The sequence below is a fragment of the Natrix helvetica genome, assembly GCF_964273705.1.
Source record: "Natrix helvetica genome assembly, chromosome: 1".
NCBI classification, from domain to species: Eukaryota; Metazoa; Chordata; class Lepidosauria; order Squamata; family Natricidae; genus Natrix; species Natrix helvetica.
This window is the reverse complement of record NC_138548.1, coordinates 79213180-79231793: the sequence shown is the minus strand read 5'-3', so window position 1 is coordinate 79231793 and position 18614 is coordinate 79213180. Positions and strand designations below refer to the sequence as shown.

Here is an 18614-nt window from a genome sequence, read left to right as displayed (position 1 = left end):
TATAGCAGCGTGTGTGTTGGGTCACAGGTACTATCAAGAAATTATTAAAGTAAAATGTTTGAATTGGCTTTCCTCAAATTATTATGTAAACAAGGGCAGCGGTGTGGTTGAAAATATGGAATTTGGTTTAAGGTTAAAATGCAATATACTATTGACAAATATCAAATGTAGACTGTAACTTAATTTCTATTAGTCATGTTAAAGGAACCTGTCAATTTAAAATCATGTATCAGATTCAACCTAGATTTTCATCAATTTATCATTCTAATTTATGAAGTAATATTTCCAGTTATCGTTATCACTGTTAAGATCATCAACCAGAATTTGGATCTTTTCTATATTACCAGCTCCGTGAAATCAAAAGTCATATCCTATGGTATGTAATGCAATGTGACTAAGATGTCTCCTAATCTGATGCAATCTGATGTATGTTTGCATGGGAATTTTTTTTCCTGTTGCACAGATCAGGGTCTGTGTGTGAGTGAGACCTCTATCTATGTTAACTATAGACACTAATATTAGACAATGTACCTCTCAGTAAGAATATGAAGAATAGGGTTTGTCTATATTGCAACAGTTTGATTAGCCTACAGCAGTGATGGCAAATCGTTTCGGCACTGATGCCACGCTCCGGAAAAGCCGAACTTCCAGGTTCTAGCGTGCATGCGTGCCCAACAATCAGCTGTCTGGCATGCAAGCGAAGGTCAGTTTTCAGTACTGCCGCTTGTGCGAAGAGATCACATTCTGAAAAAGCTGAACTTCTGGGTTTTAGCACACATGTGTGCCCAACAATCAGCTGGCTGGCAGGCATGCACAGACTGGTTGCGCCCAAAAGGATTGTGCTCCGGAAAAGCTGAACTTCTGGGTTCAGGTGTGCATGCGTACCCGACAATCAGCTGGCCAGCACACATGCACACACTGGTTTTTGCCGCTGACACGCGTGTGAAGGACAGCTGATCATCACACACACAATCAGAAAGCCAGAAGACAAACAGGCAAGGCCACGCATGCCGGGCAAATGGCTTCATGTACCACTTTGGACACGTGTGTACCCATAGGTTCACCATCATGGGCCTACAGGAATGGAAATAATTCTTTTTTACGGAAGAAGAATACACAGAGGTTTTACATGAATACAATTTGAATAGGGAAGACCTTCTCAATCTGGACCTCAGCCATCCTAGCCTTTATGATGTCTAGATGGTATTAAAATCCACATTAGAAGTTTACCAGATAGTGAAAGACTGTGCTAGAGGTTTAGAACAATGTACTTCTATATAATTCTGGTTTCATTTTGGGGTTAGTTTGCAGGTCTTCTGATAGAACAGAAGCTGCTACTCAGAAAAGAGCAAGATAGTGTGTGTTTTTGATTGCCCCACCCATATTGGAGGGTCTCTTAACTCTTCAGAGTAGATTGTCTGGAGGGGGATCAATAATAAATACATACGTATTCTTCAGAGAGAAAGTGCATCCACTTTCAGTAACTAAGTCACATATTCGAAACCTTTCTTATTAGATGGTTATTATATGCATGGTACAACAATAATAACAATTTGAGTAATAACAGAAGTATTTCTGTTCAGGACAATCATGTCATGAACATTCTCCATGAATCTGTAATATATACTTTAAGTAGCCCTTGAGTAAGAGCATAGGTAGTTTCAAACATTACTGAGGCAATAATTTTAACAAGCACCGAAAGCAAATGACTAACTTACAACACAAAACTAACGTACCTCACAGAAGAGTGCATCATGCACGCTCCAGACAGATTCAAGGGAAACATCCTGAATTCCTGTCATGTTTGCCACCATTTTCAAGAATTCCTGTAGAGGTAATATATATACATATATATATATATATATACTGTACATATTCTTTCTTTCCATGATCCCAATAATTACATAAAGAAAGCAAAATATTATACGATGTATAAAATACATAGAAAGCAATGTACCATATTGTGGACGGTCATATTTATATACTCTGGCGTCTGCCTGGTCTCATTTTGCAGCTGTTCATAACGGGGACAGGAAGGTAATGGAAACCGCAACAACTGGAAAGAAGCAGCATTGATACTAGATTAAAAATGCTAATTTGAGCACAAATCCCTTTTTATGATCACTAATTTCATGACAATCTGCTTCTCTAGGAGCTACCTATTTGTTTTGGCTAAGAAATCTGGCAATTAAAAATCAGAGTCTCGTAACCCTTTTTATGACCGACAAGGTTTTATAATAAGACATAAACTTTTGTGAATAGCAGTTTATCAGATTCCATTGCACCTCACAGCTCTCCTATAACAGCTGGGAATTAACATTAAAAAACAGAAGAGGGGAGCTCAAGGTAGTAGAAAAGAAAAGTATTGAAGAGGGATATTTTGACAGAGATGGACCTAATCTTCCAACATTTAAAGTGTTACAAGTGACTCACCCTCTCCATGTGGTCAGGTACAGTGTGTACAGGAATAGGCTGCCAAGTAATATTAGGATTAAACACTTGCTGTCCTTCTGGAGGATACAGGCCTGCCAGATTCGCCTCGGCACTCATCAAGGTTCGATCAAAATCTGTACTGCGAACAAAGATCTTCCAGAGAAAAAAGACAAATAGAAGTGAATTACCATATTTTTCGGAGTATAAGACGCACTAAGATTTTGAAGAGGCAAATTAAAAAAAAGTTTTTGCACTCTGCAGACCTCCCAAAAATGACCCAGTTTTTTTTTTAAAGGGAATGAATAGCCTTTAGGAGGCTTGTAAAGTGCTCCTGGGGGGTGCCCCCCCCAAACGAGCAAAACACGGCCTGTTTTTTGCAAACACAGGCCGATTTTTTGTCAAAAAAAGGGCATGCATAGCCTTTAGGAGGCTTATAGAGTTCTCCTGGGGGCTGGAGGGGGGGTCAAAATCGAGCAAAAAATGGCCATTTTTTTGCTCATTTCTGCCCTCCCCAGCCCCCAAGAGCACCCTGAAAGCCTGCTAAATGCTCTGCATGGCCATTTTGGTGAAGGGGCAGGGTTTCGGGAGGCAAAAAGTGCTGTATTCAGTGTATAAGATAAGATTTTCAGCCTCTTTTTTGAGGGGGAAAAAGGTGCGTCTTATACTCTGAACAATACAGTACCTTAGTGTCACTGTCATTACTATACTCAGGCTATTTAAGAACAAGCCTAGGAAGTCTATTTTAATCAAAACCGCAAATCTTGAGCTGGCAACATTTTCAACCCAAGAGCTGTGGTTCAAAGTGCAGTACCACAAGTGTGTAAATGTATGGGCAATGAGCTGTTCATAGAAATAGGAATTGGCTTTTTCTTCAGGCACGTCCACATATTTGTGAATGAATCCTGCAAAACAATGTTGTTCTTGACCAGAACACATTGTGCCATAAGTGAATAGATGTCAGGTGAACAGATCGTTCAGATATATGTGTCATAAACAAACAGTTCTTTGAAAAGGGAATTACTCTTTGATGGTCCAAGCTATCTAAATGAAATGTTTCTGAACTATACTGAATAAACAATATGGTTGTGGATTTAGAAAGGGACACTGAATCCTTTGAATGCAATCCCCTGCTCAGTGCAAGAATCTTAATTAAAGCATTCCAACAGATGACCATCTGATCTGCCTAACACATCTAATGAAGGGGAGCTCTCTCTGAGTAATTGATTCATTCTCATTAAATGGTGTTTTTAAATATTCAATTGGAACCTGCTTTCCTAAAAATGCAATCAAGTTACTCTGTATCTTGCATATTAGGATGAGAGAGAACACATCGTAACCACTTTCTCTTTGAAATTCTTTCAGTTATCTAAAAAATCTGTATCTCCTTTTAACCATCTTTTCTCAAGGCAAATACCCACTTTAATCTTTCTTCATTGCACTTAGTTTTTTAATCCCGATCATCCTCATTGGTCTTCACTGAACCTGTTCTGATTTCACTGATACCTTCTTAAAATAGTGCCTGAAACTTGACTCAGGATTCAACAGAAGGTCATATTAAAACAATGATTAGGTCATGTAATTGGACATTATATTCATATTGATGAAACCTATATTGGGTTTTCAATTTTTGCATCCACATCCCACTGCTAGATTAAACTCAGTTTTCACTCAGTGTTCATTTCATTTCTGTTTCATAAGTAAAGAACTATATACTTGTCTTTTCAGCTCATTTCTTTAGATTATCCAGATTATTTTGAATTTTATTTCTGTCCTCTGAGGCAAGGGTTTCCAATCTTGGAAACTTTAAGACATGTGGACTTCATACTGGCTGGGGAATTCTAGGAGTTAAAGTCCACAAGTCTTAAAGTTGCCATTTTCTAGTGCAAGGTTGTCAAATTGGCCATGTCACATTGATGTTGCGTGACGTTTTTTGCCTTTGCGGAGCTGGGGTAGGCGTGTCCTGTATGTGACGCATCTGGCCCGTGGGCCGCCAGTTTGACACCACTGTTCTAGAATATTAACTATCCTACCCAATATTGTATCACATTTAAAACCGAAAAGCTTTATCTTTGTCTCTTCCTCTGAGATATTTATACATATATTGACTTAGCCCTTTTCTTGTGACACATCACTCAATGCCTTTCTCTAATGTAATGTATGATTATGCAACAGATTAACCCAGAAAATAAAATCTGTACACATACCTCTTCTCGATTGTGGTAAAGCAATATTATGCAAAATGCACAGAAGGAACAAGGAAAATATAGTTGTATTGTTACCGCTAGTCATACGGAGTGCACCAACCTCTTGCCTTTTGTATGACGCATTCAGGAATCCATCATAACGCCTACGAAGAGCTTGGCCCAGGTCCCACTGTTGCTGCATCCCTTCCTATTCATATCAACATGGACAAATTAACAGTGAAGCAGGTCTTAACTGCTAGTTTACAAAACAGCAGAAAGTAAAAAGAATGTTTTTACAGCTCAAATGTTTTCAGTGGAGGAAATGTGAACAAAACAACTTCCTGAAATGGAGAGAACAACAACTCTCCTTCAAAGATCTATTTTCTGTCGTATTTCTTCTTTTTAAATTTTCAGTTGTTTTTGCAATAAAATAAACTTAATAATTAATTATAACTGATCATCTCCTTGGTTTTTGAGTGATACTACAGCTTCCTGGGCAGTGGTGGGCGTACTGGTGCCTGCCCGGAGCACCGGGTACCGTTCCAGTACGGTGCTCCAGAGGGCCCACCCGAGCTCCTTACCTGTATTTGAGCCCTTTGGCGCTTCCGCGCACAGAGCGCACGGTGCCTGCGCAACGCTCCGCCAAGTGGCTGGAGCGTCGCAGAGGCGTCGCAAGAGGTAAGTACGCACTGTGAGCATTCATGTGGTGCACGCCGGGCCCCGTTGCAACTGTACTGGTTGCAATGGGATCGCCAAAGGGCTCAAATACAGGTAAGGAGCTCAGAACTCATCACTGTTCCTGAGATAACAAAGAAAGTAGGAAAAAGTTATGTAAGAATAGCACTCCAGAAGAGAGGGGGGAGGGGAGAACAAAGCAGGAAATGTTAAACTCTTGCTAAAAGTGCTTGAGTGACGCTTGTTGACAAGGCAGTTCTTCATTCCTGGCTTCAAAATAGTAGTTCCCTTGATTTTTAAAGTTCCCACCAGCAATTTATTTTGGGAGTCCCACCTGAGACAGCTGTCCAAATCCTTGGGGCCAGGCGCTTTCCTGGTAGGGATCTCGGGGATATGTCTTCACGGGGGAGCGATCTCCATGCCGATACAACTGGAGGAAATCAGAAAGACGTGCATTCTGGGTAGCCCATTCACATGCTTGTGGCAATTCTAATTTAGGTTTGGGGAAAACGTTATTATTTAGCTCGAAAGGCGCGGGGGGACTGCTGTTACTAGGCGGGACAGCCGTACCGAGCGACCAGCCTCTCCCGCCTCGCTGGATTCTTCCCTTCCAACGCTCCCGCAACTAGCAAAATGCGGAGAATGGCAACGTTTGGATGGCAACAATACGTGAAGATTTCACCTCCACTCAGACCTGCAAGAAAAAGGCAGGACGCCACCTAATGCTCTGTCCCGATGCCATAAAAACGGCTGGGCAAGGCGTCGTCGGCGTCGTTTTTCTACCAGATTAACCAAAAATCGCCGCAATTGGCTTTTCAAAGGGATCTCACGGTTTTTCACGCCGCTTTTAAAACGGATCTCACGGTGAACTTCTTGGCAGCAGTTCACAGATTTCTCCCCTTTCCTTGTTTTCCCTTTTAAAAAAGGCAAATCAAAATAACCCCTCGGGACACGCGTCACCTGAGCCACATGATTGCCTGCCGGCTCCCCCACTTAGTAACCCCCTACCGCCAAGTTCGTTGGCTGCTCACCAAAGTCACGAAGCGGAGAGTCCGGCTCTGGGCGATCGGCGGGGCTAACAGGAGGATGAAGCCCAGGGTAAAGGTGAAGGGGAGCCCTCTCCAGTTGCAGCGACTTTCTCTACCTTCCATGTCTTTTTTCGGCAACCATCGATGTTCCTTGCTCGACCTCCGTTCCTGGGGAAAAAGTGAGCATGCTCCATTTAGCCGCGCATGCTCAATAGCAGCGTTTGAAGCTTTCCCGGCCGTCTTTTCGGAGAAAGCATTTTGTTAGGGAAAGGGAGGGAAGCGATCGGATAGCAGAATAACAGAGTCGGAAGGGACCTTGGAGGTCTTCTAGTCCAGCCCCCTGCTCAAGCAGGAGACCCTATATACCATTTCAGACAAATGGATGTCCAGTCTCTTTTTAAAAACTTCCACCGATGGAGCACCCACAACTTCTGAAGGCAAAAGCCGTTCCACTGGTTAACTGTCAGGAAATTTCTTCTAAGTTCTATAAGAGTTCTCAGTTCTCCTTTGGATCTCTCCTGTGGCTAATGTTGAAGCAGAACTGAGATTCTTAGTTTGCCTTCTAGAAATAAAACAGAATAATAGAGTTGGAAGGAACCTTGGAGGTCTTCTAGTCCAACCCCCTGCTTAGGCAGGAAACCTTACCCCATGGGGCTTCACATGTTTGCATGATCCAGTTTCTGGCATGCCGCTGCCTGGTCCCACTCCCGGTCCACGGACCTGAGTTTGGAGACCCCTGCACTCCGAAATACTTTTCGGAGTGCAAGAATAAATGTAAGAATAAATGTTAACTATTAATCTATGTTTAGAACCACTTTTATTTTTATCCCACTGTAGTTCAGGAAATTCTTCACTTACGAAATGCTTTATAATCCACGGATGTATTAAAAAATGGCAGATGAATAAAAGATGAAAATAAAAATCTCAACAGAAAAGAAAAAAAGAGTACCTCAGCTGAGAGTAAAAAAGAAAGAAATATCAGTTTGCAGTTACTGTAAAAGATTGTAGAAAAGTAGACAAGCTATATCACCAAGTGAAAATAGGTAGATCTTGGAGATGCCCTTAAGTTAGTAGCCAGGTGAGTGCCAATCATATCCTCAGTCTTTTGGCAATATCCCAAATATTGCAGATTGCAGCTCAGATCAGGGAAGAATTTGTACAGTGTCAGGAAACCTGAGAGGGTGGCTGCATGGGAAATGGTCATTAAGTTATTAGATGAAAGAAGGCAAACTTTTTAGAAAATGAAAATCTTGCTCAAAGAAGAGACGAGGAAGGCAAGTCTTGAACTATACACATTGACCTTATCATCATGAAGATCTGATATCAGAAGAACTAAGTCCATCCTATCAGACTGTTAGCCAAGAAATAATAAATAGTGTACTAAATCACACTGAGTCTTGTTAAAGAGCTTGGACAAAATATTGCTGCCTGAATTTATATTTTTAGGAGGAAGCCAAACAAACCAGGATAAATAGTTTTAGACATTAGACACTCACAAGGATTGTATAGTGTTACCAAAGATTTGTTTTAATGTAAAGTTTCAAATCTTTTAATATAAAGTTTAAAATCTTTTTTTTAATGTGAAGTTTCAAATGTAACTTCTCCATACAACTAATCCCTGGAACAGACACCTGGAAACCAGCAAATACAACTCATCTCTAGTTCTGCCTCCATCTAAATATATCTGTGAAAAGAAGCATCAAATTATAAGTATGTCTGGTTGAAGTGAAATATTGGTGAAGCACTATTTACAATAACATTGTTATTCATAAAGAAGGAGTAGTCTGGGAAATCCTGTCTCAACATCATTTTATAGTTCTTTGAAATTGCCAGTAAGCATACAGAAACAGAAGATTCAGCAAACACATGCTTGGTCTCTGTCACATGTCAAGCTGTCCTGTGATTTATTTGACCATGATTAAGCATTAATCCATATGCCCACATTTGCCCAACACACTGAACCACACAATTAGCCACACCGTTTGGGTTTACACCCCCCCCCCCCCATTTTACCCTTGCAAACTCAAGTCTCCAACTTTCAAAATAGTTGGGTTTTGCGGAGGTTCCACATAACAAATTCCAGAACACATTCAGGAAGTTGTAGAAAGTTCCCTTTCTACATTTTCAACTGAAGAATAGGAAACAGAATGTAGAACTAATCGGTAATTTTCACAAGGGAGGTGCCCAAGGGGATCTGCTGGGGACTAGTCGTTTTTTACTAGTTCTGGAGTGTGTAAACATTGTGGTGATCAAATTTGCTGATAACAAATAATTCTGAGCACAAAAAGCAAAAAAAAAAACCACCCAACAACCTCAAGATAATTTAATGGTAACTATGATTTCATATTTGGAAGCATAAAGTGGTACAAACTGGGGCAAAAGCTATCTCCTGACCAATTTAAAGATATCCCAATGAGACAAATTTGTAAATATTATAATACCTTTACACAGATCTGTGCCTTTATACATATCTATGATAAAAACTACATTTTGGGTGTTATGTATAGTACTGGTTGGATCACCCTTAAAGTAGGATTTGATACTATCTACATGGAAAATAAGGTTCTCAATATCCACCTATGATATCTTTGTCCATTTATGGTACTTGAGACAAGATTTTATTGCTTGTATAGATAATCCTCAACCTAGGACCACAATTGGGACTATCATTTCTGTTGCTAAGTAAGGCTTCGTTTTGAGTCATATCCAATTTTACCACCATTTTTATTTTGTATATTAAGTGAATCACTGTAGTTCTTAAGTGACTCACCCAATCATTAAAGAAATCTAGCTTCCCTCCTTGACTTTGCTTATCAGAAGCTGGCTGCAAGGTCACAAAAGGTAATCACAGGAATCTGGAATGCTACAGTTGACATAAATACCAACTAGTTGTTAAGCACCCAAGTTTCAGGTGAGGATGCTGCAAAGGTCAAAAGTGCAAGGACCAGACATAAGTCACTTTTTCAGTACCGTTGTAACTTTGGTCATTAGGTTAATGGTTGCCAACTCCCCGTAATTAGATGGGGAAAAAACAATGTGTCTTCAAAGCATTCCTGGAAGGTTACAGTTCAGATGAACTGAAAGACAGAACACTTTGTAGATGTTCTAGATGTCAACCAAGATGATACTCCGAGATATGCTATGGGATGTCTAGGGCAAAGCTAGTGTGTACCTTGCTCTCCCCGCTCGCTCTCCCTCCCTCCCCCCTCTCTCTCACACATACAGCTCTCAAAGGGTCACGGCCTCCAATATACACTAAACATGACAAAATAAATAATTATGCATATATCCACATTTATTATGTGACATGGAGTCTAGTTCAGATATATACATGTACATCACAAGCCTGCATGTCTCCTGAGAAGCAGTTCACCTGAGGTGAACCCTTCAACCTGGGCAAGGCTGAAGAGAAACTCTTGGCATCTTTCTGCTTATGATAATTTAAGAAAATCTTCAGGTGGGCCACAGTTTTAATGAACTGGAAAACGAACTCGAACCAGCTAAATGTGGGTATATTCAGCTGTAAAAAAAAAACTTTGTCCCAGATTGCGGGGTGAACTCAGTTACTGGTTCAAAAGAGGACCGTTTTCGACAGTTCGACTCAACGTGGCAAGCCTTTCATTTTCACAGGATTCCGTTGAGGTACAGTACCGGTACAGTACATACCAATAACGGCATTAACAAGCATCCTCATTAGGTGACTATGAGGCTCCCACCGATTCGGAGGAAAGCCAGGGAGAGGGACGGCGGCCCCCATCCCACCCCCGCCACTGGATGGTCTGCCCGCCCCGCGGCCAGGATGTAGCAATCCAACCGGGGAAAGAAAGGACCGCCAGGGGGTGGAGTTGGGGAAAGTTCAAGCATGTGACTCGAAAGCGGCGGCTGTTGTTGCAGAGACTCGCATTACCTCACTGTCACTTGTGCACAGTGGCCCTCCTCAGCCGAGAACGACGGAGCGCAGGGTTGAGTTAGAGCCCCCATCCTGCCTTTTCCCGAGAGCCGGTTTATCGACATTTGCTCCTTTGGCTTGCCGTGAGCAGCGCGTCCTTCCCCTTCCGGGACTGTCGCCGTTCCCGGACCTGCTGTTCTGGACCGGTAATTACATTTGTTTGCGCGATCTTCACGGCAGCTTGGGAATGTGGTAGCCCTCCTCCAGTGAGCTCGCCTTGCTTCAGCAACCCTGGGGTCTCCGTAATGTTCCTAGGGGGGCGTTGCTAGGAATTCCTCCTCGCGTCAGTGGAAGGCACCAACGCAAAAACACCTGCCGGCGCCAAAGCAGCCACCACACAGGTGTATTTTTATAAATTACTCTCAGAGGCTCCGGAGCAGTAAGGACTCCGTTCGTGACTCTAAGTTGCCCTGCTCTGTGAAGGTACACGTGAAGAACCGCTGGTCTGATTCTGGGAATAAATTCTGTAACTACACAAAGATGACTAAGTAAGAGAATGTCTTCTGGCTATTCTCTCGTTTTGGTGAGCAGATTAGGAGGGGAGGCAACAAAAAAAAAACCTGTGGAAAAGATGGGTAACTTTCAAAGTAGGATGTTCAATGTCCCATACTGATTGTTGGAACAAAATGTAGCTTATTTTGGAGTTTTGCATCCAAAACTGCAAATGTAAACAAACTTTCCTGGGCATTTTAGTTCAACCTAGTGTCAGTGTAGATATCCATCCAGTCAAGCTGGTGATGGAGAATGGCAATGATGTAAAAAGCAGCAGTAGCAGCTTCAAGATGCTAGTCGTTTGAAACTTGCAATCATTATAAAAGGAGATTGAATGGAAGGGTGGCTGAGTCATCACTGGACCACAAAGTCGCCAGTCATTTTTTAATCTGGAGTGTGAATGCAGGCCTGGTGGTTCCACGTGCTTTACAAACTCAGAGTATTCGTTCAATTAACCTTGAGTAAGGTTTTATTTGCCCTGAATAAACAAGTCTTGGGAAAACATCAAGTTAATATATGGATGCAATATTATTTCTAATAAAGTCTTCAAGTTGAGCCCCCTCCCCTGATATTGTTTCATTAGCAACCACAGATAAGCAGTTTGTTACTGATGGCTTAATGTGTGTGTGTGTGTGTGTGTTTTCCAATTTCCTAGTCTAGGCTACAGCCCTGAAATTCTGAGGAGGTCTCCCAACCCTATCAGGCTACTTATCCTCCAAGCTCAGACAAGGTCAATTAGATGTTGGTGCCTCGTGTAGGGCATTATTTATAATAATTACTATTTGTGATTAATCATTTCAAGATTTCAATCACCAGGGAACTTGTAAAACATGTAGATGTAGCTTCCACATCACGAAAGGGATTTAATGGCAATGGTTTAAAGTCCACCTTACTGGCCTGTAAGATTGTCTGTGGGACACTGTGCAATGCTAGTTTGATTTCAACCTTTCTGTAGTCATATACTGAGTGGACAGCCTTGAACAAGACACTTTCTTTCTCATCAGTTTTGTAAAAAGAGACTGCACTTTACCTGCATAGGAATCTTATAGATGCAATAAATATTGCATAATTTATATGAGACCAGAGGGAATGATATCGCCTTCAAATCTGATCACAGGAATCAAATCTTACAAGATACTAAACATAGTAAACAGACCTTTGTTGCAGTATAGCAGGACTCTTAGATTCGATAATCAGTGGCAGAATGTAAGATGCTGGCTGCGTTCACACAACCTGCTAAGCAGCAGATAATTGGCATAGTATCACTCAATGTATTGTCCAAAGCAGTCAGTGAGGTTACTTTATGATTCATTGTGTTATGTGTATCCAGTGAACTGAGTTATTCAATAAGACAGGAGCAAGCAAACAATGGGTTATTGTACAAGAACAGCCAATGCTACTTTAGTATGTTCTTTTGGCATTGTAGAAGGAGAACTATGTTAATCTATAGTGGCAAAATATCAGCAGTCTGGTAGCACCTTTTCTGACTAACCGTTTTATTACAAGGCAGAATCTTTTTTGTAAGATGCATCTTGTATCACTTTGGCTTGGCTTTCCAGGGCTGTTTAGTCCCCTGATTCATAAAATAATACAATTGGGAGAGACTGGTTGAATCATTGAATCCTATCACAGTCTTAGTACAGAAATCCAAATTAAACTCTCAGTGAGATTTTTGACAAATGACAGAACCGTTAATAAACACCTTTTCAGAATGATTTTTGAGCCATCTGTCATGTGCCACCCAGCCCATACTTAACTTGCTCATCAAAACACCAAAGGGTACTTTGTTAGACATTTTGTTGAACTTAAGAAATATTATGTTTACAGATTTCCCACAAAGCATTAAAGAAGTTGTGTACTAAAAAGCAGGATAAATTTAGCAAGGTGTTCTGTCAAGCATGGGAAAATCAGGGAGCCCAGGCAGTTCAAATTAATATAAAGGTTTATTGCAAATTTACGCTCTCTACAAAAATCTGAACTACTAAAAAAGCAAAAAGGTGGCAGATAAGAGTCAATGGAATTCAAGGTGGACTGGACTTAGATTTATTGTGGGCATAAAGGGACTTGAGACTGATGACACTTTTGATTGCTCTTTCAGATTCAGCCTGGTCATCTCCTACATGTACTTGACAAATCCCTAGTGACATCTGATAATTATTTTATATTTTCAAGATGCTTCCAAATCAGTCTCTTTATTATCTGTTTTAAAAGCTCATTTATGGATGTTAAACAGACATCTATAGGATCCTGGATTGTCATTTTTTGAATATGAGTATTCTGTTTATGCTCTTCTACTTACTGGGCAGTTTACCAGTTTTCCATGATTCCTCAAGAGTAGTACATAAGCTCTTGACCCAAGGAAATGTAGTTCACCAAGTCTTGGAGATTGAAACTCATTTAAAGTAAAGAGGTATTCCTTGGCCATTTAATCTAAAGCTTCACCTCTGACCCTTCATTCTGCTGTTCACAATTTCCTGACAAACAAAAATTAAGTATCTCTTCCACTTTGACAACTTGAAGCTTGGTCACCTTCATTGAACAATTGGTTTACTGATTCTTTTAGTTTGAAAATGCCTAAATAAATCCTTTGTTGTTATTATTCTCAGCAGTGGTCAGTAACCTTAGCTCAGTCTCATGCCATTTCCATAGTTTTCATTATCATGTCTTGGCCTCTTTCCATATTTACATATGCCTTTTTATTTTCGGATCTTCTTTAAATTTTCTGTGTTGCCACATTGGCTTCTTCTGTTATTGCTTTTTTATTGGTCTTATTTGCAATTGTATTTTAATATGAACTTTCATGCATTTTAACCTCTTTTTCCCATTAATTCTTACCATGTAATTCTACTTATCATTGTTCTTAGTTTATTAAAATCTGGAGGTTTTTTTTTTGGAAGTACAAAATGTTTGATTTCACTCCGTTTTAGACTGAACTGGAGTGACATATACATTGAGTCCTAAAATGAAATAAAATTAAAAACGGCAACATTGCATAATCACTTTCTTCTGGCATTCCTTCTACTATCACTTCCTCAGATAAACTAAATATTCCCTATTGAAAAGGATAGATGATCCTTTTGTCAGCTCACACTTTATCTCTATACTTTTTTAAAAAGTACAGATTAGAATAGCCCAAGTAGATCTGTCAAGCAATTTCTTCCTTACAATATTAATGAGGCAGAAGTTCTTCCATGCTGCAACCATTTTCTTAATCAACTTTGTTATATTTCTACTTTCTTATAAATTAAGTATACATTGTCCTTGTATAATGGTCCTCTTGCTTGCTATAATAACACCAAGAAGTGATACATTAAATTTAAATTGTCGCATCATATTTCAGTATGAAACTATCCTTTATCTGTTGGTACTAATGTTAATCTGATGAATATAAGAAAGGGCATAATTATTAGAAAAGGCTGTCTTTAGAACTAGCTAAACCCCAGGAATCACAGGAAATATAATCTAGAATATCTGAAGGACACATCAGGTTGGAAAATGTTGGCATTGAAAATAGGCTAAAGTTGCATGATGAATTTATCTTAACCACAAATTATGTAATCCATTTTTCTTACTATGCATTACATATTATGGCATTAATGAAAGACCCAGCTAATTTTATAAATCGTACTGGGAGAAAATGTGGCTGGATAGTTTGGACTCAGTGTATTATGAAAACATAGTCGAGATACAGTGTTTGGTACTGTCTTAAGTGGCTTTAAAAGGGTTCAACTGATGAATGAACACAATTTATGAATGGCTGTTACTCATAACTAAAAGGAAACCTCCATGAATACTAAGATCTGGGAACAAAATAGTTGAACAATGTTGCTTTCATACTATGCTTGGAATCTTCCCCAAAGCATCAGGTTGGCTCTTTCTGGAAACAAGAAAGCTGAGTTAATGGAATTTCACTTTACTGGTCATATACAGAATAACAGTTGGAAGGGATCCTAGAGGTCTTATAGTCCAATCTCCTCCTCAAGCAGGAGACACTATGACTATACCATTCCAGACAAATGGCTGTCCAAATACAAGAGCATACACACACACACACACACACACACACACACACGGAGGGAGGGAGGGAGGGAGGGAGGGAGAGAGATTCTTACATTCCTTTTCTTTTTGATAGATTTGTATACATAAGGCTAGAAATGATTTATAAAAGTTTATTAAAAAGATGACTTTTTCTTAATACTTCCTCCTTGGCCTTGGTCTTCCTAGAATTTTGAAGAAGCTCTTGAGAACCTCTTCTTATACAGCTAATTCCCCATTAAAACTAAGAAAGCAGGTTTGTGTTTGGGATTTTCAAGCAGTCAGATCTTCCCTGTTTCAGTCTCAAAATAGCTTAGAACTTTCTTTTTGTAAACGTTCTGCAATTCTTTCTCCTTCTCCCCAACCCCCACTCTGTCCTAGCTTTAAGTTTATGACAGTGCTATCTCCATATGAGCTTTATCATTCAGGGGCACACCAGGAATCTGTGATCCAAATAAGCAAATAATGACAGAGTTTGAAGGGAGATTCTATGAATAGGGAAAATTAGCAAACCACCACCAAAAAAGAAGGATAGCTAACCACAATTTTTGAGTGTTTGAAACCATCCTAAAAAAAAACCCATGTTCTCTCACTTTTTAATGTGGTGGGTGTGTTTTGAGTGCAGCTGTGTCATTGGCTGGTTTGCTGTTTTCCAGCTGACTGTAATAATGTCAGATGTGAGAAGGGCATGTAACCTAGCAGGTCAAAATATGTGGAAAGTTCTTATTTTTATGTAATAGAAAGGGGCTGACACATTTTCTGTTTGTGTAGCTTTTTCATCCAGACTCTATCGTTATTAATAGGCTTTTAATGTCACATGGAGTATTTTAATTTTTCTCATTTAATGTTTAGGTTACATTTTTAATGCTATCTTGCATTGTCCATGGTTAGCTATAATAATTCTTCCCTCTAACACATTTTTTAAAAATATTAAATTAGTCCTATATTGACTAGGTAGTTCCAAGTAATGTACAGTAGAAAAATCCAATATGAAGTAATGAATACGCTTCAGTTTGGGTTATGGCAGTTTTCTGATGTTTTCCAAGTTATATAAGCATATAAGGTCATACATAATTTTGTATAATCATTGATGCGATATTTTTTTAGTTTGATATCAGAAGCTAATCTTTGTCTGATAGTTGCCAACCTACTCTGAGTAGATTCCCTGATCAAAGGAGGGAAGTGGAGACCTTTCTTGATTCTCCCCACCACCACCAGTTCTCCATAAAGGAAAGGCTTTCCTTCAAGGAAAGAGTACTGATGAGATTATTTTCCTGCCTGAAATTTCTGACAAAATTGAAGTCACAATTGCGTTTTCCTGCTGTCTGTTCGAAGGTCATGCTGATAGTGGAATCAAATTGGTTGGTACAAGGCTACAATGGGTGCCAAGATCTGGGGGCTACTATAGTTCATTTTCATAACTGCTGTGTAGGCCTTCCCTTTGGGAGTCCTGAAACGCATAAGCATGCTTGGTGGTTGAAATTCAGGGTAGAATGGGAATAGGTGTCTATATGAGCAATCCCCCTTGTTTCTGTGCCTCCTGTGCTTTGAACTGGCAAAGATCAATCATTTCTAAACATGACTGTAATGGAACAAGGGATGGGATGGGCTCCTCAACTGTAAGGTAAACTATTAGGATAAGTTTCCTTAATTTTTCCAAAATATACCATTGCTTCATTTTATAAGGTTTTACGTTTTAAAATATTTGCTTTAAAATTGAAGCAAGGAAATTTCCTACTCAGCTTTTAGGAAACGAAGTAGCAATCCTTGGTTTAAGTGATTTTAATTTATAGGAGTACCATTACTGAAAATATATGATTAATGTAGTTGTATTTTATTTTTCTTATATACTCTTGGTTTTAAACATTAATTTTGAGGTTTGCCTTTTGTCCTCATTGCCAGTAAAATATTCCTGTTGCCTTCTATGAGGTAATAAATAATTTAAGATGGGAGAAAAGCAACTTAAATGGCTAGTAAGTTTATAGAAATGTCTGTTATTGGAATAGTAGAAGCCATTAGTGTAAACCAGCTTCTCTCACATTAATTATAATGAGATGTGATGTAAATAAGGAACAGGAGGAGATGCAGGAAAAATAAGCACAGGAATACATCTTTAGTCTGTTTTCATAAAAATAGGTAGCATTAAACCCTCCATCCCTCTTACACACACACACACACACACACACACACACACCTCTTATTCTGACATTCCTATTTTTTTTGGACAAGATATGCATTCCATTTATAGTAATTTTCTGTGCCAAATCATGTTCACTTTTCCCAGTACTATTATCTTGGAATAGTATAACTTTGAAAGGTGTCTCTTTCTCTTGCAATCAGTAATTAGGGTGGACCAGCACCATCTTGTGGTCTGCCAAGAGGATTGTATGAATTTTTGTAAATTAGGCTTTTTATGTGATAACATTATATATATATATATAATTGAAAAAGAATTTTATATAGAACTTTTTAAACTACAGAAACATACAAAAATAAAAGAGAGAAAAAGATATAAAAATATAGAAAGAAAAAGTCAGTAAAAGACAAATAACAATATATAAAGTAGTTATATGCATAGCTTCTATGCAGCACTTATAAACATAATTATTACTTTTTCCACCCTCCCAAATTATATATCATGGTTACTTTTTTTCCATAAACAACTCTTTTTAACCTCTAAGTCTTGAGATCACCAATACATTTTTGTCCATTTTCAACAAAAACTCCACAAAGAGTTTCCTTTTATAAAAACTAGTTATTGTTCCTTCCCTAATCAAACAAGCCAATTTAGCCATTTTAGCAAGTTCTACCATCTTAATGGTCTATTCCTCCATTGTGGGCATTTCTGTGTTTTTCCATTTTATGCCTTAATAGCTTCCCTGTAACTGCCATATATATAACTACAGTGAGCCATGAATCTTTTCTAGCCCATAGTTCCAGTAAAAAAAGCAGGGGTTTAAACAAAATACTAAATTTTAAAACTTTCTGCATCATCATATATATTTTTATCCAGTATTTTTTTCACTTTTTTACACATCCACTTCCATGGTAAAATGTCTTTTCTAGGTGTTCACATTTGCAACAGTAATTACAAGTATCTTTATATTTCTTACACAATTTTTACAGTGACATATACCAGTGTACCACAGTGTTTTATGAAAACGTCTTTTAAATTCTAAAACAATGTGCATTTCAAATCTTTTAACCTCGTTGCCCTCCGTTGATCCATTTAAATGTCATAACTAAAGTTTTTAGCTCATTTTATCATACATTCTTTAACTTGCTCCTCTTCCATGTCAAATCTCAACAAAAAGATTTGCACTTTGGCAAACTCATGTTCATTATTTATACAATTCATTTTCAAATTCTGTTTTATATTATTCTGTTCCTGGTACTTTTTAAAAAACCTATGTTAAATCTTTCTCTTAATTTACCTATAAAAATGCTGTCAATTGTTCTTTTGAGTTAATCTTAAATTCCCCATTTTCCTGTACTAGCATATACTGTATTAATGTTTTCTTTGCTAGCTGCTTCTTTTCTATAAACTGCTTCTTTAGCTAAGGCCCATATATGATAATTACTTTTTAAAAATGCATTCTAGGTTTACCTTTTGAAAGATTATTTCCAATGTATAGGAAGGGCTGAAACCATTAGTTGCATACTTTTACACTATGAGACCAGGCAGTTGCACTATAGAAAGCATTTCATTTTTCCATGTTAATCTTTTTTTTTTTTTTTTGCTTGAAGGGTAGTATAGTCGTAAGAGCCATGTTTCTCTCAATAAACTAGAGTTAGAGAATGCCAGGCAAGGTGCTCTTG

The 18614-nt window shown here is 38.8% G+C and overlaps 2 protein-coding genes across 2 annotated transcripts in view; one reads left to right on the top strand and one right to left on the bottom strand.

Moving 5' to 3' along the window:
- ACP2 (acid phosphatase 2, lysosomal) overlaps positions 1–18614 on the bottom strand; it is a 49837-nt gene that overhangs the window by 4417 nt on the left and 26806 nt on the right. Inside the window, exons 2-7 of the mRNA XM_081953553.1 lie at positions 6323–6487; positions 5626–5721; positions 4738–4824; positions 2434–2586; positions 1958–2056; positions 1737–1826 (exon numbers count right to left, since the gene is read on the bottom strand). Of these exons, the coding sequence (XP_081809679.1) occupies positions 1737–1826; positions 1958–2056; positions 2434–2586; positions 4738–4824; positions 5626–5721; positions 6323–6442 (645 nt within the window). The 5' untranslated portion in view covers positions 6443–6487. The remainder of the gene's footprint in view (positions 1–1736; positions 1827–1957; positions 2057–2433; positions 2587–4737; positions 4825–5625; positions 5722–6322; positions 6488–18614) is intronic.
- NR1H3 (nuclear receptor subfamily 1 group H member 3) overlaps positions 10186–18614 on the top strand; it is a 33357-nt gene continuing 24928 nt past the window's right edge. Inside the window, exon 1 of the mRNA XM_081953565.1 lies at positions 10186–10414. The gene's annotated coding sequence lies outside the window, so the exon portion shown is untranslated. The remainder of the gene's footprint in view (positions 10415–18614) is intronic.